We start from the raw sequence: 18,446 nt of genomic DNA, 5'->3' as shown, positions 1-18,446 counted from the left end.
AGTTTGCTCGAAAATATGCTCGATCCTCGTCAGAAATGACCCTAGGGGGGTATTTATAGCCTCTGGGGTAATAACTGCACAAAACTCAACAAAACAACACGTTAAGGCTGCGAGACAGTGTTTACTGTCTCGGGGGCGAGACAGTGTTTGTTGTCTCGGCCCGCGAGACAATAAATACTGTCTCGGAAAAGGCATATTCCTGGCAGTTTTCTTTTTAACTGTCTTCCCACGTTTCAAACTCTGTTATTTTGGCAGTTATTCTCGTGATTTTTGTCCACGATGTTTCCCAAGCCCCTTGGCAGTTAATGGACACGTGTAAGGCAGTTATCAAGGTGGTTTTGGTCATTTCAACACTGTCTCGCTGGCGAGACAGTAAACGTTGTCTCGTTGGTGAAACAGGAAACGCTGTCTCGTTGGCGAGACAGTAAACGCTGTCTCGCTGGCGAGACAGGAAATACTGTCTCGCTGGCGAGACAACATACACTGTCTCGGAGACATCATACACTGTCTCGCGGCGAGACAGCAAACACTGTCTCGCTGGCGAGATAGTAAACACTGTCTCACTGGCGAGACAGTTCTTATCTGTCTTGATTTCTCTCCTAAGACAGTATGAGGTGATTTTTTGATGATTTTCTCTATGTTTGGATGTCTATTAGCATTTTTTAACGCCTACAGTTCCATCTAATTAGGGGTTAAGTGAGAATGTATGCATTTTAGATTGTTAAGTTTAAATGTTGCTTATATTTCAAATCGGGAGATTAATGATATGCGATATGTACGTGAGGGTTTCCTTGTTTGGATTATCCCCTTTTTGTGTTTTTTTGTATTATTAATCTTTGCGATGCGACTGCGGAATTTCGAGGATGAAATTCTTTTGGGGGGGGGGGGGTGAATGTAAAACCCCAAAAATATATGTTAATATAAATAATATGGGATTAATTATGATTTATAGATATTTATTTTGATAAATATAGTTAAATAGGGTATGAGTATGACACCATGTGTTTTGAGTATAAACAAGTTCATTCATGCGAAAGAGAAGAGTCAAAACATGCACAATGGCCAAATATGTGTAACTGGAAAATTTCAGTCCGGTCGACCGCCACGGTCGACGGCAGTCCGGTCGACCGTCATGGTCGACCGCGAAACCTGCAGAAGTCAGGCACCTGTTTTGAGTTGGTTTTGGTTTTCTAAAGCCCATTTTTGTTTTCCCTGGTTTATATATCAAACTTTCACGAATTTTCTCAGTTTTTTAAGAACCCTAACAGCCACCAAACCCCCCATAAACCCTAATTTGATTCTTGGAGAATATTGGAGGCTTTCAAGTGGATTTTTCGGGTGATTTTGGCTTTTGGATTGGAGATCTACTTTGGCTTGGCATCCTAAAACATTTTTCTATAAGTTTTAGGCGAGTTCATCTCTGCTAATCCCCCTCCTAGTTTTAAAAATATTTTTTGAAGAATTTTTAACATGTTTCATAGAGCCAAATTGACTAGTTTATGAATAAAAGTAAATTCTTTTGTATTATATGTATAAAGACTAGGTCTTTCCATGTTAAAAATTTTGAGAACAAATTTACAGAAGTATGTAAGATCTGAAAATAATTTAAAACGTGGTTTAATCTGAAGAAAGATGATTTGTTCATCGTTTCGAGTTTTTGTGCATTACTTAGGGTTTTGAATATAAATTTTATGTAAATAATCAAGCTATTTATGTTGTGTTTGTTTTCAGAAGTTTTTATCTACTGTAGACATGCTCTCATGTAAGTTTTATGTTGTTTTAATCATGTTTGAATCACCTAAACACGGCGTGAATACGTCATACACAATCAGAATGAGAATCTGGAATATCAGCCCACGGTCGATCACGCCATAGCGGCGGTCGACCGCGTGCAGGACAGAGGCCTGAGTAGGTTCTGGAACCCATCGCGATCGACCGACGTTCTTGTGCAGTCGACTGCCACACAGTCTGTGGCCCTGTGCATGTTTTGTTCGACTATTGAGTTTTTGAGTTAGTCACTCGACCTTGTACTGTTATGATAAAATGTTTATGCGCTGTTTAACATCTAAAATGTCAGTAAACACCAGATATGAACACGTACACCAAGATATATACACGTATGTTTAAAATATGATATGTTAACATGATAAATAAGAAAAAATACACAAATATTATGTTTCCGAAATAGGGAGATGAAACCTATTTCCGCAGGGCGATTGAGCAAGAGTATTACAAAATTATCGTTATATTATGTTTTCGGAATAGAAAGATGAAACCTATTTTCGCAGGGTGATTGAGTAAGAGTATTACAAAAATATCGCCATATTATGTTTCCGAAATAGGGAGATAAAACCTATTTTTGCAAGGCGATTGTGTAAGAGTATTGCAAAAGTATTGTCATATTATGTTTCTGGGATAGGGAGATAAAACCTATTGCTGCAGAGCGATTGAGTAAGAATATTACAAGAGTAACGCTAATGTATAAGAGATGCACATTTGTAAGTAATATAATTTATAAATTGGTTTCCATTTTTTTTGAATACCCGCGAGTAGGGTGATTTCTCTGAGACCGTGACTTACACAACATGGTATTTGCTTGGCTTTGGTTTGATGAGTTCCTTTTATGTGAGATCCATCTACCCGAGTGTAGATCAGGATGAGATATTTATTCTACATGTTTGAGGTTTAGAGTATTTTCCTTTTGGTTTATTGCTTTCATTCATAGGGTTTGGAGTTAGTATTTAGGGAGTCACAATTTGAGACATGGTATATACATGAGGGTTTCCTTGTTTGGATTATTTCGCTCGACGTACTAACTCTCGTGTTGTGATTTCCTAAATATTAACTTATAGTTAGAATTTTATGAATGATTTCATATGTATATGTACTAACTCTATTTTCTATACACTCCTACCCCTTCAGAATTTTATGAATGATTTCATATGTATATGTACTAACTCTATTTTCTATACACTCCTACCCCTTCCCCCGGGGAGAGGTGAAGATGTTCTCGTTATAGCACTTTGACGCTCGTTGTTTTCCCCTCTTTCAGGCAGCGAGTCAGGCGCACGGAGAGTCGCATGTTGATGAGATTTCCTCATAGATTCCATCTAGCTATTTACTATTTAGTAGTTATTTCAGAACTCCATAGTTAGTTGTTTATGTTCAGACTCTAGACTTGTATTTTATTTTTAGAGGCTGAGAGTCATAGTGATATTTTATTTGACTCTTTGTACTTGAAGTTTATTTTAGACTCCCAGAGGTATGTCTACTCTATTTTTTTGGGCTCACTGATGATTATTCCCATGCTTCCTCTGTGTATATCTGGTTTTACTCTATTTCTTTTATTTGCATGTCTGTACCTTCACCTATTTGTTGTTTCCACTAGAGAGATAGTAATTATGATGGTGAAACATGTCGTAGCATGATGTTTGGTGCTTGGCAGGTTTGACATTCTGGGTTTCGCCTTGGACTGTAGCCTCGTGCGAAACCTGGGGCGTCACACACACAATATCAGTTTTCAACGCTCACTGATCAACATTTACAATCACTCATAATGTAACTACACAAATCCCACCTCAAGTGTTGGCTTCTCACGTGTCTCCCTCAAGTGCTCAGAATTACGACCTACCTCTAGGCTTTACCACCGACACCACTCCTCTTGAGACCGACCACGTCTCTCACCTCTACACTACTCTTGGTGTACTTGTGTAATTTAATGTGACCTCACAATTAAGATCTACAACAAATAATTGTTCTCTAAACAAGGTGAGAACTCAATTAAGCTCAACTCAATATGACAATCTCACAACCCTAAATATACTATGTATAAAAATACTAAAAGCTCAATGTGGGTGTGTGTAACAAAGAGTATTAATAAAAACAACTAAACTCGATATGAAATCTAGCTTATGGAAATTAAGATTAAAATAATAAATAGCTAGAATTGAGTTTAAGGAAAACTTCTCTATAGATCAGGAGAGAGAGAGAGAGAGAGAGAGAGAGAGAGAGAGAGAGAGAGAGAGAGATGAGTTGAAGCTCAAACACCAAAAGATGATCTCTTCTAGCTCCTGTGAAATTTCATCATAAACTTGAAACTCAAACAAACTTTAAACTCTTGTAAACTTATTTTAAACACTTCTTAATTACTTCAGAATATTAGAGGGCAAGGGGTATATATAGGATCATAAGACAAAGCCCAAAAACCAAGAAAAACTAAGCAAAAAGATAAAATAACAGAAACTAAAAATATAGCCGTTACAGGCCATCAGTCGACTGATGTGATGGATTTGTCGACTGATGAGCTGACCGTTACAGGTAGCTCACAGCATATCAGTCGACTGAAGACCTCATTAGTCGACTGAATAAAAAACATAAACTTTTTATAATTCCAGACGATTTCTTCAGTCGACTGAACACTTGCATCAGTCGATTGATAACATTATATCAGCTTGTAATGAATAGTAAAACCGATTTTCGAAATGTCTTTAAAAATAGCAAATAAATTCGATTATAAAACTTTGAGAAATACTTGTAAACATGATAATAAACATGTTACAAAAATTATTTTTGGAAATGTACCTCCCAAATGAGAAATCTCTTCATTTTTTAAAATGGTCCAAAAACGTGAAAAGTCAACACACTTATTTTTGACATTTTGACTTAAACAAAGTTTGAAACATTATGAAATGATTATATAGACGTGGTAAAAGATATAAAATATTGTTATTAAGTCCATAAGCTATGAATATAATATTTTAACAAAAATACACATGTTTTGCAAGCTTTAAAAATAATAAACATGATTTTATTATACTAAATCAACTTGATATTGATGAAATCATATATATGCGTATAAACATGAAACAAATATGTATTTTCTAATTATATTTATTTGTTTTATATTTAAACTTTAAAAATAAAAACCAAAACGTGTGTGTGTGTGTGTGTGTGTGTGTGTGTGTGTGTGTGTGTGTGTATAAACCAAATACATGTATGTGTTTTTGATTGAGCTTAAAGTATCTACACACAAGTATAAAACTAAACTAAATTACCCAAGCTTGAAGGTCTTCAATATAGCTTGTCTTGGTAAACTTTGCGGATGAACCTTGATCTTGGATCTTAATTTGAAATGTATTGCTTCACTCCACTATTCCTTCCATCCTCCAATGGATATGATCGTGAATGCTCGATTTCATCCAACCTCTAACATACTATTTTCCTAGAATAAATAAGAAAATACAAACACTAGATAAATAATATTAGTTGTTAATTATTTGTTAAAAAATTATCAAAACAAAAAGGCCAACATACATGACTCAATACTAGAACTAGATGATACACGACCAAGTACTTAAGACTGAATAAGACTCTCCAGCCTTTTATTAGACACATGACCAAGTCGTATATACCAGAAATTGGCAGGAAGCGAGGTAGAGGGTTTTGACGAACAAACAAAAGCAACAAGAGAACGTGGGCGTATGGACTCTGGAAGGTGAAGATATTCCAGAAAATACAGCTTATGCCTCCTACGACCCACCCTAACAATCTTGCCCGTTTGTGGATCTCGCAGAATATAAGTATCAGAAGAAAATGAGATAGTATGCCAGCCATACATAAAGAGCTAATAGAAATTAAATTCAAACATAGATGAGGAGCCACATAGATGGGACCAAGTGTTAGACGTCCAGATGGATTATTTTGTGGGGATAATAGAGCTATACTGAGTGATGGACAATGGTTGTCCAGCGGCTGTGTAGATAGGGGGAAGAGAAGATGAAGTGAAGATAGAGGATAAAAGTGAGGCTTACAAGTCATATGAAAGGAACTGCCAGAGTCAAAAATCCAGAGATCGTTCATACTAGAGACCGAATGATTAGCTGAAGAACTAGTGTTCACTTAAATCCGCAAGTGCACGGATATCGTTGTAGCAATACAAGGTCGTATTCTCAGAGACTTCGTTGTCAATTACTGATTTTCACTGTTTTGTAACTATCTAGACCAATCGTGATGGGTAGTTTGATTTTAATTATAGAATCAATAACGAACGCGCTAACTAATACTTGATTAAAAGAATCTAGGATTGAACTTTGGTTTCAACTCTGGTTTGAATTAACAAATTAATCAATCGTTATCAAACCTCTCAATGCATTAGGAATGACTAGCCTATGATAACTATTAGCCTCTTTCGACGACTAAAATTCGTGCCTAATTCAATCTAACAACCTATTTTCTTGGTGTTAAACTAAATTAAATCCATTAAGTTCACGTTAGTCCCTTATATTCCCAAGAATAATTAACCTACTTTTGTGATCAATTAATCCCGGTCACTCCCGTTCAATTACTATTTTCCGGCGTTAGTCTAACCTTTCAGTTCAAATCAACATCCTAAAGGAGTCAAATCAGTTGCCAATTGAATTAACCCTAGGCAATTAGATACTAGCAATTGAATAATGCAAATCAAATAATTAATGATAACTAGGCAATTAGATACTAGCAATTGAATAATGCAAATCAAATAATTAATGATAACAACAAGATCAGTTCCTTGATTCATAACCATGGCCCAATTGAATAATGCAAATCAAATAATTAATGATAACAACAAGATCAGTTCCTTGATTCATAACCATGGCCGAACTTAGTTCAATCCCAGATAAGATAATTACTCACAGATAATTGAAATAGAAAACATGATAATAATATATAAGATCATAATCATAAACTGGAAAACGAGATAGATCAGAAAGATAAACGTAGTGTTGAAGTTGTACACAATTCTCCACAAACAGCATATTCCAAATCAAAAGAAAACCTAATCTAAGAGTTTTTTTAGAGAGAAGGGGAGAAGAAGAAGAAAAGAAAAGGAGAAAAAAAAATCTAGCCTCTTGTCGTTTTTCATGCCTCTGGGCGTCCTCATTTAAGTTCTGGGAAAGATCACGTTAACAGATAACTTCAAATCTTGCTTCAAATCTCGTAATAACTGAATACTGGTACCGACAAGGCTGTGTATATCAACACAACCAGACCGTGTTTAACTCTGTTTCGTTCTGCTCTCCGGGCTTTTCTTTTGTAATCAACACGCCCGTGTTGTTGAACACTATGGGACCATGTAGCCTCTTTCCATGCATTTCTTGACTCCTTCTTGACTCCTAATCCACGCCAAGCTCCAGTAATTCCTACATAATATATAAATAGAGCAGTAAACAAGAATTAGGGAGCTTAACATGACCAAAATGCAAGGAAATACATCAAATAACAATAAATCCGTAGGTGAAACATAGTCAAAATATAGAGAATATTCGTGTTTATCAACTCCCCCATGCTTGAACTATTGCTTTTCCTCAAGCAAAACAGATGGAAACACACACATGAGAAGGTACAGATTCAAAGAAAATAGAAATTAAGCACAAAGATATCCACTATTCTCAAGTTCACATGCAACATTATTTCACTCAACCCAATGTCAAAATAGAAATCTTGTCTCAAGTTCAAAGTTGAAGAAAATGTATTTGTACGCGTTCACATACGTTAGCGCAAGTGACTCAACTCATAAACATTGGAAAAAATGCCATGGAAAAGTTGATTGCCCAAAAGTCCTCGTGATAGACACATATCTCATCACAATGGGTCATACTCTTCCTACTTAAGGTCTTAAAGGAGCACTCGGTTTCCTTGCAATTTTTTTATTTATTATATTTTATTCATTTTTTTGAAGATCCCGTCATAATTAACACCTACCGACGTGACAACCACACTTCTGAGGGTATGGTGTCAAGTACTCGGTGCAACAGACTTTAGGACCTTTTTTTCCAAGGCAGAGTGTTTCTCCAGTAACCAAAAAATAGTCCAAGTCACCAAAGGAGCCTAGATACTAATTAGATGGATTAAGCCAAAGGTCATGCCTATTTATTTTAATGTTTAGAGTCAAGTATCGGCAAAGTGGAACTCGAACAGATGACATCCTAACCAACCAGACGTGGAACAAAGATTTTTTTAAACAATGGGGTAGGTGAAATAAATGATGTACGTGTTAAAATGGCTTGCAAATAGTGGTACTCCTTTTCTTTTTTTTCTTCTCTTTCCCCTTTTTTTTAAAAAAAGCTAAATGAAAAATGCCAACACTAAAAACAAGCACTCAAAAACACCAAAGCATACATGAAACATCATCCCAACAAACCCACTCCCCCATGCTTGAATTGCACATTGTCCCCAATGTGTTTGAGTAAATGAAAGGAGGATAAGAGAGACTCACCGCTCATTGAGGTGGCGGTGGAGGTGGATAATCGTGAGGTAGAGAAAAATGGTATAAATCTTGTATCAATTGGTTCATCGTCCCTAGTGTAGCGCCAAAACCATCCAGACGCGTGTTAATGGCAGCGAATTATGTGCCCATATCTTGTTGTAAGGAGTGAACAGGCTCTTTTAAGTGTAGCTACCCCCGCTCTAACATGTTGAACATGTTGATCTAATTTGGGGACGCGCTAGATGTGGATGCACCATGGAGCAAAGTGTGTGGAGCCGCTTGTTGTAGGGGTACCTGAGGAGGTAGTTCGTAAGGCAAGCCACCTTCAGGTGGCTGCCAATTTTATTGGCTTTCAGTGTTAGTAAGCTCATGATTAGGGAGTGGAAAAATAGAGCGATTGAAGAAAGTTAACCAATATTCGTCATCAATTTTAGTTATAAGACCAAAAGTTGTGCAATATGATAAATCCAATCGGGATATTGGTTTCTCAGCATGTAGGTGAGTGAATGCTAATTTCATGCATTCTGCGAGGATTGTGATCAGCCCCCCAACAACAATGTCACCTACACTAGATTTCTCGATTTTTTCTAACTGTTTGGCTAAAAAGTATCTCACATCAACCACCATCCTATTAACTAGACAGTACAACAAGAAGACTTCAATATCCCTAAAAATACTGACACTCTCTCCCCTACCAAAGATGGTGTTTTCCATGAGCCACTGTAGATAGCGGAAAACTGGGTTATAAATTTGGGAAGCCTTATTTTTAGAAGGTACATACGTTAGCGCAAGTGACTCAACTCATAAACATTGGAAAAAATGCCATGGAAAAGTTGATTGCCCAAAAGTCCTCGTGATAGACACATATCTCATCACAATGGGTCATACTCTTCCTACTTAAGGTCTTAAAGGAGCACTCGGTTTCCTTGCAATTTTTTTATTTATTATATTTTATTCATTTTTTTGAAGATCCCGTCATAATTAACACCTACCGACGTGACAACCACACTTCTGAGGGTATGGTGTCAAGTACTCGGTGCAACAGACTTTAGGACCTTTTTTTCCAAGGCAGAGTGTTTCTCCAGTAACCAAAAAATAGTCCAAGTCACCAAAGGAGCCTAGATACTAATTAGATGGATTAAGCCAAAGGTCATGCCTATTTATTTTAATGTTTAGAGTCAAGTATCGGCAAAGTGGAACTCGAACAGATGACATCCTAACCAACCAGACGTGGAACAAAGATTTTTTTAAACAATGGGGTAGGTGAAATAAATGATGTACGTGTTAAAATGGCTTGCAAATAGTGGTACTCCTTTTCTTTTTTTTCTTCTCTTTCCCCTTTTTTTTAAAAAAAGCTAAATGAAAAATGCCAACACTAAAAACAAGCACTCAAAAACACCAAAGCATACATGAAACATCATCCCAACAAACCCACTCCCCCATGCTTGAATTGCACATTGTCCCCAATGTGTTTGAGTAAATGAAAGGAGGATAAGAGAGACTCACCGCTCATTGAGGTGGCGGTGGAGGTGGATAATCGTGAGGTAGAGAAAAATGGTATAAATCTTGTATCAATTGGTTCATCGTCCCTAGTGTAGCGCCAAAACCATCCAGACGCGTGTTAATGGCAGCGAATTATGTGCCCATATCTTGTTGTAAGGAGTGAACAGGCTCTTTTAAGTGTAGCTACCCCCGCTCTAACATGTTGAACATGTTGATCTAATTTGGGGACGCGCTAGATGTGGATGCACCATGGAGCAAAGTGTGTGGAGCCGCTTGTTGTAGGGGTACCTGAGGAGGTAGTTCGTAAGGCAAGCCACCTTCAGGTGGCTGCCAATTTTATTGGCTTTCAGTGTTAGTAAGCTCATGATTAGGGAGTGGAAAAATAGAGCGATTGAAGAAAGTTAACCAATATTCGTCATCAATTTTAGTTATAAGACCAAAAGTTGTGCAATATGATAAATCCAATCGGGATATTGGTTTCTCAGCATGTAGGTGAGTGAATGCTAATTTCATGCATTCTGCGAGGATTGTGATCAGCCCCCCAACAACAATGTCACCTACACTAGATTTCTCGATTTTTTCTAACTGTTTGGCTAAAAAGTATCTCACATCAACCACCATCCTATTAACTAGACAGTACAACAAGAAGACTTCAATATCCCTAAAAATACTGACACTCTCTCCCCTACCAAAGATGGTGTTTTCCATGAGCCACTGTAGATAGCGGAAAACTGGGTTATAAATTTGGGAAGCCTTATTTTTAGAAGGTTCATAAGGTCAATGATCATTTGCCCTACCCTCTCTCTCACAGGCTATTTCTCTCCAAAAGGTGGCTGGATCCCATTCTCTCGGGGATTTTCTAAGTCCCTGCTTAGGTAGGCTAAGAAGTCGGTTAAATTTAGCCATACTAATCACATAGTCTTTGTTAAAAAATTAAAAGATCAGTCGACCACCTACAACGCTATCATTAGCATCAACAACTAAAGAACTTAAGAATTCAAGGGTAAGTCTCATGTATGTAGGGCAATGCAAAGTCACAAAATTTCTCCAACCTATGCCAGTCAGTAAATTATATATGTTATCTTTTAACCATAATTATAGCAAAGCATCTTCATCAATAAATTTTGTCAGTAACAAGCGTCGGGAGACCAAGTTATTGAATCGTACCTCTTGATTGTTATCAAGGTTAAAGATAATACCATAAGGGTTGTTCGGAGGAGGTGAAGGGTTACCCCTTATAGTTCTGTGTCATGGGTCTGCCGATGAGTTGGAAGTTGAAGCTTCATTGCATTTTTTGCGTTTTGGAGCCATGGGGCCAAATGGATCTAGGGCTTCAGTTGATGAATGGGAGGTTGGAGGTGGTTTGAGGACATGCCTGGCGGTTTTTGCTACGGTGATGAAAGGAGAAGACGGAGGCTTGTTGGGGGGCGGGGGTAAAAAGGGTCTGTAGTTGACCGGTGATTTTAGAGGTGGAGGATGGGAGAGTTGAAATGAAGGGGAATTAGGAATTGAAGTTAGTGGAGCATGGGAACATGAGAGGAGATGAGAGGTGTTATGGGAAAGTGAAATGAAGGGGAGTTAATGGGTTGGTCAAAAGTTAGTGGGGAGTTAATGAAAAAGTTGATGAAAAAGTTAGAGGGAAGTGGGAAGTTAATGGGAAAGTCAGAGGGAAGTGGAAAGTTAATGGGAAAGTCAGAGGTAAGTTAATGGGCCACCAGGAAGTTGGTTTGCTGGATCCTGGAAGTGAAGTGAAGACTGTTGCCTGACAGATACACGGCTGTGTCCACAGACACAACCAGGCCGTGTAGAATCATTATTCAGTATTTTTCCCTTTTGTCCTCTTTAGCCTTGAACTCTCTGTTACCTATTTTCCCCTTGTCATTCACCTACACACCTGTTCACGACAACTTGATTACATGCCATGAAAACTAATAATTAAAACACTAAAAGGAAAAATAAAGTGAAAGGAAAAAACTTGGGTTGCTTCCCAAGAAGCTCGTTTATGGCCATGAGCTCAACCTCTTCAATGCTCACAATGATGATGGATAGGGAAGGGTACAAGTACCCAGCTTCTCAATCGGAGTTCCCGCAAAATAATTCTTTAACCACTATCCATTGACCTTGAAGGTTCCCATGGCTTCACTCCATACTTCAACAGCCCCAAATGGATATACCTTACGCACTTGGAATGGTCTAGACCACCTCGAACGAAGTTTGCCCGAAAAAAGCTTGAGTCGAGAATTAAATAAAAATACCAGGTCCCCTTATGTAAATTCCTTTACGAAGGATGTATTGATCATGCAACTTCTTTGTTCTTTCTTTGTAAATCTTGGTATTCTCATATGCATCCAACCTCAATTCATCGAGTTCATTTAGTTGAAGCTTTCTCTGTTCCCCTTCTTCTTTCAACTCTAAATGAATGTTCTTGATGGCCCAATGTGCCTTATGTTCCACTTCAACTGGTAAATGACGTGATTTCTCATAGACCAAACTGAATGGCGCCATACCTATAGGAGTCTTATAAGATGTCCGATATGCCCAAATAACATCATCTAGCTTCATAGATCAATCTTTTCTTGAACGAGACACTGTCTTCTCCAAGATTCCTTTGATTTCCCGATTAGTGATCTCCACCTGGCCACTTGTTTGAGGATGATACGGTGTAGCCATTTTGTGAGTTACTCCGTACTTCTTTAAAAGTGTACTTATGACCCTATTTGCAAAGTGAGATCCTCCATCACTGATTACAGCTCTTGGGACACCAAAACAGGGGAAAATGACATTTTGAAATAATTTGACCACCACTTTCACATCATTTGTTGGGGATGCTAAAGCTTCATCCCATTTTGACACGTAACCCACTGCTACCAATATATGCTTGTTATTGCGTGATGGTGGAAAAGGTCCCATGAAGTCAATCCCCTACACGTCAAAGAGTTCGACTTCAAAAATGTTATTTTGTGGCATCTCATTCCTCCTTAAGATGTTTCTTGTCCGTTGACATCGATCACAACTAAGCGCAAAACATCTCACATCCTTGAAAAGTGAAGGCCAATAGAACCCAGATTGTAATACTTTAGCCGCGGTCTTGGTGGTGCTTGCATGACCTCCGTATGGTGAAGAGTGGCAGTGGGCTATGACATCCAATACCTCCTCTTCAGGAAGGCATCTTCTATATATTTTATTTTACACAACACTTATAAAGACAGGGTTCATCCTAATAATAGTGCTTGACATCCGATAGGAACTTCTTGTGTTGTTGATAGGATAATTCAGATGGTAACACCCCATAGGCAATATAGTTCACAAAATCAGCGAACCAAGGGGCTTGAAGACTTGTAACAGCAAACAGGTTGTCATCTGGGAATGAATCATCAAATGGCTCCTTTTCACCTTCTACTTGATCCATTTCTTGCCTGAGCCTAGAGAGATGATCGGCTACCACATTGTCGGTGCCTTTCTTGTCTTTTATCTCGAGATCAAACTCCTGTAATAAGAGAATCCACCTTAGCAGTCATGGTTTTGCATCCTTTTTAGCCAAGAGGCACTTCAAAGCAGCGTGATATATGAATGCTATGACCTTCGACCCAACAAGGTATGATCAGAATTAATCCAAGGCAAACGCTACGACTAGGATTTTTCTGTTGTCGCATAGTTCATCTGAACTTCATCCATTGTTCTACTGGCATAATATATGGTGTATATTTTCCCTTCTTTCCTTTGCCCAAGAACATCCTCGATAGCATAGTCACTTGCGTCGCACATAATCTCGAATGGAATGCTCCAATCAAGTGGTCTCATAACTGGGGTAGTTGTCAAAGCTTCCTTTAACCTGTCCAAAGCATCAAAACAAGATTGATCAAATGTAAAGGGAACATCTTTTATAAGAAAGCAGGTTAAGGGTTTGGTAATCTTAGGAAAAATCTTTAATAAAATGCCTATAGAACCCGACATGGCCCGGAAAGCTCCTAACTCCTTTTACATTAGTTAGTGGTATCCACTTCAATACCCCAATTAGAAATTAAATGACCTAAAACAATTCCTTCTTATACCATAAAATGGCACTTCTCCCAATTTAACACAAGGTTCATTTCTTTACATCTTTTTAAGATCTTAGCAAGGTTATGCAAACAGTAATCAAAAGAAATGCCATAGACTAAAAAATCATCCATGAAGACCTCCATAATGTTCTCAATAAAATTAAAAAATATGACCATCATGCATCTTTGAAAAGTGACAGGGGTGTTACATAGGCCAAATGACATTCTCCTATAAGCAAAAGTGCCATATGGACATGTAAATATTGTCTTCTCTTGATCGCTAGGATGAATCGGGATTTGAAAGAATCCTGAATACCCATCTAGATAACAGAAATAAGAATGCCTAGCCAGCCTCTCTAACATTTGATCGATAAAAGGGAGGGGAAAATGATCTTTTCTGGTAGCTTTATTAAGTTTTTGATAATCAATGCATATGTGCCAACCGGTGACCGTTCTAGTGGGGATTAGCTCATTTTTTTCTTTTTTGTCAATGGTCATACCTCCCTTCTTAGGTACTACTTGAACTGGGCTCACCCATTCGCTATATGAGATAGGATAGATGATCCCCGCATCAAGTACTTTTAACACCTCTTTCCTAACGACCTCTTTCATGTTCGGGTTTAGCCTTCTTTGATGTTCAATGGAAGTTTTGTACCCTTCTTCTAGAAAAATTCGATGCATGCAAATGGATGGATTAATGCTCTTAATATCATCTATGAAATAACCTATCGCATCCTTATGCAACCTTAGAACCTTAAGCAATTTCTCAACTTCCTGGTGACTTAAATCAGCATTAACAATTACAGGGTACTCACCATTGGCGTCCAAGAATTCATACTTGAGCGAGGAGGGGAGTGGTTTTAGTTCTACCTTAGGTGCAGTTTTCCCTTCACAAACTTGTTCTGGGCTGTTTCTGCTGCTTTTTGACACGACTGTGTCCACGGACACAACCTGGGCATTCAACTATTTTGCAGTTTCGGCCACTGTATTAGGTCCTTTGCTGTAGGTGGTTTTGCTGCAGGTTGGGCTTTCATCAAGCATCGTAATATAGGAAGTTATTTCCTGATCATCGTCAGCTGGTACCCTATTCTTTATTCTTTACTAAGCATTTCTCAAGTAGATCACTTGAGATGCATCTAGTAAAGTCATCTCTAACCACCATATCAATTGTATTAATCCTGCAGTAAGTATCATCAATTAGTGGAAATTTCATAGCAAAAAACAAGTCAAAATTCACCTTTTCATCCCCTATATTGAGAGAGAGAGCTTTCCATTATTCACATCAGTTAAAGTTCTAGCAGTAGCAAGGAAAGGTTTTCCCAATATAATAGGGATTTAAGAATCCTTCTCAATTTCAAGAATAACAAAATCAACCGAAATATAGAATTTACCAACCTGGATAGGTACATCCTCTTGTTAGACCCTAGAGGGGGGGGGAGGGTGATTAGGGTCTTATGCTAATATAATCCGATTTTATGCTAATTAAAACTAATTAACAAGTTATCCTAGTAAGTATAAAATACAACAAGATATGTGAGCTAGGATAAGTGATATACACAAGGGTAAACAAAATAAACAAGATAGTGGATAATATAAATAATGAGCAATGGACAATGGCGATAAGAAACATAAACATAAGAGTAAGTGCGCCAAAGCAAACTCAAACCACGATATGATCACGGAGTTCGGACCTTCCGTCCTACGTCTCTGCTCTCCACTCCCGGTGAGAAATCCACTATCATAACCGAGTTTTTTACGCTCACTCGAATAACGTTTACACCTCACAATTTCATTCACGTAGTTCGGTCCCCACGACCTACGTCTCCGCTCCTCACCTCGAGGAGATCTCCACTTCACACTCGGTTTTCTAGCTAACCGAAAACTTTACAATATCACAATATAACAAATGATTTGTTCTCTATAATAGATGAGAACTCAATGTAGGCTCACACTTAATATTATAACTCTCACCAACCTAAATATACTATGTATAAAAATACAATAAGCTCAATGTGGGTATGTGTAACAATAAGATATAAATTAAAACTAAACTCAAGATAATTCTAGCTTAATAATAATGATAATCAAATATATAAAAGAGCTAGAAATAGAGTTTAGAAAACTTCTTAATAAATCAAGAGATCAAGGGAGAGTAGTTGGATGCTCAAACACCAATAGATGATCTCCTCAAGATCTTGTAAAATTAATTTCATAAAACAAACTCTCATATGCTTAAAATCTTTTTAAACAAACTTAAATAACACTTAAACCCTTGTTAAAACTTTGTTAAAACATTTCTTGGATCACCTTGAGAGTTGAAAGCAATAGGGTATTTATACCCACTCAAAACTTCAGCAAAATCCCCAAGAAAATGACAAAAAAGCCCCACAAAAATAGCTGCTGGAAATAGCCGTTGGAATCCAATGGACACTTTGGTGGTCGACCACACTGTAGCACGGTCGACTGCACTGTTCACGGACAATTTTTGTTTTTGACAGATTATGGAATTTTATGTATCTGACTTTGTAAAATCAATTAAAAATAGTAAATGAACTCCAAAAATTATGAAATATTGAGAGAAGGTTCTAGATATGTATATAAACATGTTAGAGAAAGAATCTATGAAATATCACTTCTCAGTTGAGAGAAATAAATGTTTTAACAAAGATATATAGTTTCTAAAAAAACTGCAGAAAACTTGGTTTTGTAAATTCAATTGAAAATAACCAAACAACTCCAAAATTAGTAAAAATTGGGAAAATATTTATATATATGATGATAAACATATAAATAAAGAAAATTTTCAAATCGCATTTCCTAATTTTTAAAATGCATCTATTTTGCAAAAATATGCACGAACATGAGCTTATTAAAAACTTGATTTTGTAAATTCAAATAAACATAAAAATTTAATTCTAAAATTGATAAAACTTTAGAAAACATTTATAAATATGAAATTGAATATGTTAGAAAAAGAATTTCGCAAATTGAGTTTCCCATTTGTGAAAACTCATGTATTTTGCAAGTGTGTCCAAAACATGAAAGTGTGATATACATGAAATTTGATGTTTTGACATAAACAATATTTTGAAACCCTATGAAATAATTTTATAGACTTAATAAAATATGTTTACAATAATTGTTAAGTCCATAAACCAAAACTTGTATATGTATATAACTATATATATAAAAACCAAATATGTGTGTGTATATATGATTGAGCTTAAAGTACTAACACACATAATATAAAACCTAAACTAAATATACCCAAGCTTGATTGATCTTTAATGTAGTTCAACTTGGTACGCTTGCGGATGAAGCTAGAATTTGGATCTTTAATTTGAATTACGTAGGCTTCACTCCACAATTCCGCCAACCTCCATTGGATTTGATCGTTGAAGCGCAATCCATCAAACCTCCAACATGTTGTTTGTCTACAATAAATAGATAAACACAAATACTAGACAAATAACATTAGTTATAAATTGTTTGTTAAACATCATCAAAACAAAGAGGCCAACACCTCTAATATACCTACCGGGCGTTTAATAGATCGATCTGCCAATTGAAGAGAGATAGTAGTGGGCTTCAAGTCTCCCATCTACAACTTGTTACATATAGACACTGGCATAAGACTGACACTAGCACCAAAATCACATAGAGCACGATTAATTGATATATCACCAATTGTGCAAGGAATGGAAAAAGAGCTAGAATCTTTAAGCTTAGGTGGTAACTTATTTTGAATTATGTCACTTCACTCCTGAGTTAAGGCTACGGTTTCATACTCCTCTAATCATCTTTTGTTTGACAAAATCTCCTTTAAGAATTTGGAATAAGATGGCATTTGGGAAATGGCTTCAACAAATAGGATGTTAATATGTAATTTTTTTAATATTTCTATGAATTTCCCAAACTATTTTTCCAACTTAGCTTTAACTTGCCTTTGAGGGATTTTTAATATTTCTATGAATTTCCCAAACTATTTTTCCAACTTAGCTTTAACTTGCCTTTGAGGGAAGGGTAGTGGAGGCTTATAAGAATTTCCCAAACTATTTTTCCAACTTAGCTTTAACTTGCCTTTGAGGGAAGGGTAGTGGAGGCTTATAAGATGTAGGGGCAACATATCTCTCAACTTTCTCACTACTGTGCTCTTTCTCACTTGTCACTGGCTTCTCACTCTCATCGACCACAACCTTATGGTCGCTCCTCATCATTGGTCCATCTAACTCTTTTCCACTCCTAAGTGTGATGGCATTGATAGATCCCTTTGGGTTAGTTTAAGGTTATCCAGGAAATATCCTAGAAGGTGTGGAAGAAGAGTTAGATTGTTGGGCCACTTGAGTGATCAGATTCTCTAACATTTTATTATGGGTGGCTAAAGAGTCAACTTTAGAGGTTAGATTCTTAATGACGTCACTTATGATCCTATTCTGATTTCTAAATTCTTCATTCTGCTTATTCTGGGATGTCATGAAATTCTCCATCAAGCTCTATCCTATTCTGATTTCTAAATTCTTCATTCTGCTTATTCTGGGATGTCATGAAATTCTCCATCAAGCTCTCCAAGTTGGACTTTTGGGGACTAGGGTAAGATGTCATGAAATTCTCCATCAAGCTCTCCAAGTTGGACTTTTGGGGACTAGGGTAAGGGAGTC

General features: G+C 37.1%; 1 protein-coding gene and 1 long non-coding RNA gene across 2 annotated transcripts; both read right to left on the bottom strand.

Annotated features, from left to right (window-relative positions):
- LOC109825266 lies at positions 6,721-9,001 on the bottom strand. Its single transcript, XR_002242954.1, has 2 exons — positions 8,255-9,001; positions 6,721-7,178 (listed from the first exon to the last, which is right to left on the bottom strand). It is a non-coding gene; the product is annotated as an uncharacterized LOC109825266 (long non-coding RNA).
- On the bottom strand, positions 12,966-18,002 carry LOC109826692. Its single transcript, XM_020393712.1, has 6 exons — positions 17,869-18,002; positions 14,891-14,966; positions 13,801-14,739; positions 13,696-13,748; positions 13,415-13,580; positions 12,966-13,235 (listed from the first exon to the last, which is right to left on the bottom strand). Exons 1-6 carry the CDS (start codon positions 18,000-18,002, stop codon positions 12,966-12,968), a joined length of 1,638 nt encoding a protein of 545 aa, XP_020249301.1.

Source organism: Asparagus officinalis, chromosome 10 (genome assembly GCF_001876935.1).
Source record: "Asparagus officinalis chromosome 10, Aspof.V1, whole genome shotgun sequence".
Lineage (NCBI taxonomy): Eukaryota > Viridiplantae > Streptophyta > Magnoliopsida > Asparagales > Asparagaceae > Asparagus > Asparagus officinalis.
This window is presented reverse-complemented; position numbering and strand designations above follow the sequence as displayed.

Excerpts from the sequence above, each read along its gene's own strand:
- LOC109826692 (XM_020393712.1), bottom strand. The coding sequence starts at position 18,002 with ATGAGGAGCGACCATAAGGTTGTGGTCGATGAGAGTGAGAAGCCAGTG. Across the intron at positions 14,740-14,890 it reads ATCTACTTGAGAAATGCTTA|GTTGTGTCCGTGGACACAGT; the intron begins GTAAAGAATAAA and ends TTGAATGCCCAG. Across the intron at positions 13,236-13,414 it reads CCAGTAGAACAATGGATGAA|GAGTTTGATCTCGAGATAAA; the intron begins GTTCAGATGAAC and ends CTCTTATTACAG.